Genomic DNA, 4142 nt, shown 5'->3' with positions numbered 1-4142 from the left:
TGTGTGTGGTACCCGTGCACAGTGTGTGTGTGTGTGTGTGTGTGTGTGTGTGTGTGTGTGTGTGGTACCCGTGCACAGTGTGTGTGTGTGTGTGTGTGTGTGTGTGTGTGTGTGTGTGTGTGTGGTACCCGTGCACAGTGTGTGTGTGTGTGTGTGTGTGTGTGTGTGTGTGTGTGTGTGTGTGGTACCCGTGCACTCTCCCACTCTCCGAGCTCCATTAGTACTCGTGCACAGTGGCACAGGGCGCTGGCACTGCTCTGGGCATCGCCAAGGCAACGGGACAAACGGTGAGCCAGCTGGTAGCTCTGCAGCGCCTCTAGTGGCTGCAGGGGAGAAACACAACAGGAATGTACATTTAAACACAAAAGGGACATTTAAACACACACACACACACACACACACACACACACACACACACACACACACACACACACACACACACACACACACACACACACACACAGTACTAAAAGCGCATCTAAAACACAACAGCAACAAGTACATTTAAACACTGACATGGTATTTTGTTCAGTAGCCTATTAGCCTGTTTGATGCTCATTGAGGTCAATGCAAACCAAACCAGCTAATAGGCTAACTGAACAAAACACCATGCCAATCTCTAGGTATGGTGAAGGGTGTGTGATGATGTGGGGCTATTTTAGTTCCAAAGGTCAAGGGGACTTTATCAGGATGCATAGTATCCTGGATCCATGAAATAAGTGGCCTTTAAAAACAAAAATCGGCCTTAAATTGGTGTCCTTAAAGGTTGGATATTTCCTCATTTTATTACTTAAGGCATTATGATCAATTTCCAAAAGATGATTTTATATTCCTCTTTTTAGTCAACTTTAGCATGCCAACATTTTCAGCCATGACTGTATGTGTGTGTGTGTGTGTGTGTGTGTAGATGTGTGTGCAGAGGCGGACATTCCTGGTTCCAAAGAGTAAGGGTACGCTCACACTTAGGGTCTTTTTTCTTTTCAGTTTGAAAAAATCTGCCGGCGTTCTTTTTCCAAAAAGCAGGCGGAAGCGGCGTCGTTTTATTGTTGCGACTAATGTACTAATAATGACTAATGTATGGATCCAAAATATCACGGAAGAAAAAAATTGGGGTTAGCTATTGCTTTTGGTATGTTATGGCAACGTTGTGAACTTAACCATTCCCTGCTCAGACACCTAAACTAGTCTCTCGACTGGTGTTCGGTCACCTTCTCTATGTTGTGCATGTTGTCATGGGAAACCACAGGTCTCAGTAATCCGCTTGTGATTGGTCAGCTGTAAAAAAAAGACAGCATGACGTATGGCGCTTTTCCGCTATTTCTCAACTTCGAGCAGCAGAACAAGACTGTTGCAGTCGCATTTCAAAATAAACCAGCAACTCCTATGTCTACTAAAAAAAATGAAAAAAAAAACCCTCCTATGTCTACTCCATAGGATTACAATGTAATTGGCCGCTTGTGATTGGTCAGCTGTACTCCATAGGATTACCATGTAAAACGGACGCCGGCAGCTGTGAAACAGTGTGAGCGTACCCTAAGGCCGCGTTTAGACTGACGTATCCGATCTGTGCCAGTTTGAAGAGACTCAAATCCGATTTTTTGCTCTCATGTGGCACGTATCCGATCTATGCCACGACAGTTGCTGCGTTTACATGAGAGCTTTAATTCCGAATAAAACCAAGTTAATTCGGAATAAAAGTTAATTCTGCTTTAAAAAAGACCATGTAAACGCTTATTCCGCTTGAAAATGTTTATTCGGAATCAATCTTAATTCCGAATTAAGTGGTTGGTTTATTCCGATGTTAAAGTGGAATTAACTCCCTCCTTGATCATGTAAACCTTTATTCCGATTCAAAGTTTATTCCGTTTGTTTGGCGCATGCTCGTACAAGGAGGAAAAAGAAGCGCATGCTCGGTTCATTGCTAATTCGGCTCCGTCTTCTTCCCCCCTTCTCCGACACTCTTCTCCTCCTCAGCTAGCAAACGTGAAGCTTGACAATATTCTCGAGCTGCTGGTTGAATAGTAGGCCTATTATCAGAATTACTGCGAAAACCGTTTTCATTATGTTATTGTCCATGCTGTAACGTTAACCCGATGACAAAAAAGGTGCTAGCCAGCTAAAGTTTGTTTTCTTCCGGTAGACCTTAATTAGTCTACGTTCATGTGCCGCCTGTCCAATCGGAACTCTTCCCGACCCCCAGACGTTCAGCGGAATACAATAAAGCGTCATTAACCTATATTCCATGTAAACGCCAATTCGGAATTATTATTTCCATGTAAACTCGGAGGAGAATATTTTAATTCAGAACTATTTAATTCTGAATAAACTAATTCGGAATTAAAAACATCATGTAAACGTGGCCAGTGTAAACAGTAGAAAAACACATGAATTCCGATCTCCTCAAATCGGATACAGGCCCCTTTCCTATTTGGTTTTCAATCAGATATGGTCAAAAACAGGTGTTTTTAGCAAAACCAACCCAGGTTCTACTGACGATTACTAAAGAACGGAAAACGATAGAAACAAACCGTTTCTTCCTGGTGAAAGAAAATAGTCTACTCTTTCATTTGGTAGCTTGTGTGTTTACATAGTCATAAAACTCACTGTTCGGTGGATCTTAGAAAAACAGTCAAAATGCTGTAAAACGTCTGCCAGTATGGAGCGCTCTGCACTGAAAATGGCTGGCAGCCAATGAGTTAATCTGTGACAATTTTGCGCCTGTTATGACCTTAGGTTACAATTCAGATTGGGCGCGATTTGGTTAACTAGCCGGCGGCAACTCGCTCCCACCAGTCCTGCGTCCTTTCGCGGACCCAAATCTCCCTTTCAATTGTAGTGGCAGCAATAATTGCAGCGTAAGTGTATGCTGATATGATTGCCCGTTTCTTCCTTCTCTGTTTTAGAGTTTTGGTAATATCAAGAGGATGTCACAGGGTTTTGAATGCGAAGAGCAGACTTAATTCTGTTGCGTCAATTCTGGAACAGCAAGTGTTTGTTTTCAGATGCAGCCAATTGGTTAATTAGTCGACGTAGACATGCATTATGTCTTGTGTGACTGAAATTGTTAACCAGTGTTGAAATAAAATGTGTGAATGTGTTTTCTGTGTTAACTGGTGCAGTGCCCGTAGGCTACAAATAATGTTTTCCAAGAAAATTTTAGCCCATGCGCATGCGGGCCATTTCAAGTGTCTGGCAAATGTAAGCACACATGATTTGAGTTTGGGTCACTGGCTAAAGTAGATGTAAACATGCAATCAAAAAAATCAGATATGAGCACGAAATCGGAATTGAGCATATCCGATCTGCAGTCTAAACGCAGCCTAAAAGTCCTGCCATAGATTATTTCTACCTGTGCACTTAACACAGGTGATATCACTAGATAGATAGATACTTTATAACCAATTATCTGATCTACCTTCCTATGCACTCAACACAGGTGAGATCACTAATTATCTGATCTACCTGGCAGCTAATTAGGATGAGCAGGTTTCCAAAATGGTTGGATCAAATACTTGGCAGGACTTTTACTCTTTGGAGCCAAGAATGTGCCTCTGTGTGTGTGTGTGTGTGTGTGTGTCTGTGTGTGTGTGTGTGTGTGTGTGTGTGTGTCTGTGTGTGTGTGTCTGTGTGTGTGTGCGTGCGTGTGTGTGTGTGTGTGTGCGTGTGGATGTATGTGTGTGTGTGCGGGTGTACCTTGCTCATGAGTGTGTAGAGTGAGGCCAGCAGGAAGAGACTGGAGGTGGTGTGGGCGGGGTTTCGTATCACTGGCCCCGCCCCGAATCCCGCCCCCTCCTTCAATAGCCCCGCCCACAGGGACAGACTCTTGTTCAGGGCAGCCAGACGATCTAGGGGTTCAGATGAACAAACGCACACACACACGTGTGAGGTTGTTTGTGTCTTACTGGTGTGTGTGTGTGTGTGTGTGTGTGTGTGTGTGTGTGTGTGTGTGTGTGTGTGTGTGTGTGTGTGTGTGTGTGTGTGTGAGATCTTACCTGTGTGTTGACTGAGGCTAAAGGTTAACCCTTTGTACACCAACACACTCTCTAACATGCTGGTGTGTATGTGTGTGTGTGTGCGCGTAATCTTACCTGTGTGTTGTGTGAGGTTAAAGGTTAACCCTTCGTACACCAACACACTCTCTA

General features: G+C 43.7%; 1 protein-coding gene across 1 annotated transcript in view; it reads right to left on the bottom strand.

The window, feature by feature from the left end:
- Nucleotides 1-4142, bottom strand: part of espl1 (extra spindle pole bodies like 1, separase) — a 52627-nt gene extending 48485 nt beyond the window's left edge. Inside the window, exons 1-3 of the mRNA XM_062549650.1 lie at nt 4089-4142; nt 3694-3845; nt 189-323 (exon numbers count right to left, since the gene is read on the bottom strand). Of these exons, the coding sequence (XP_062405634.1) occupies nt 189-323; nt 3694-3702 (144 nt within the window). The 5' untranslated portion in view covers nt 3703-3845; nt 4089-4142. The remainder of the gene's footprint in view (nt 1-188; nt 324-3693; nt 3846-4088) is intronic.

Source organism: Sardina pilchardus, chromosome 11, assembly GCF_963854185.1.
Source record: "Sardina pilchardus chromosome 11, fSarPil1.1, whole genome shotgun sequence".
Taxonomy (NCBI): Eukaryota; Metazoa; Chordata; class Actinopteri; order Clupeiformes; family Clupeidae; genus Sardina; species Sardina pilchardus.
The sequence above is the reverse complement of the archived record's forward strand: the minus strand, read 5'-3'. Positions and strand labels throughout refer to the sequence as shown.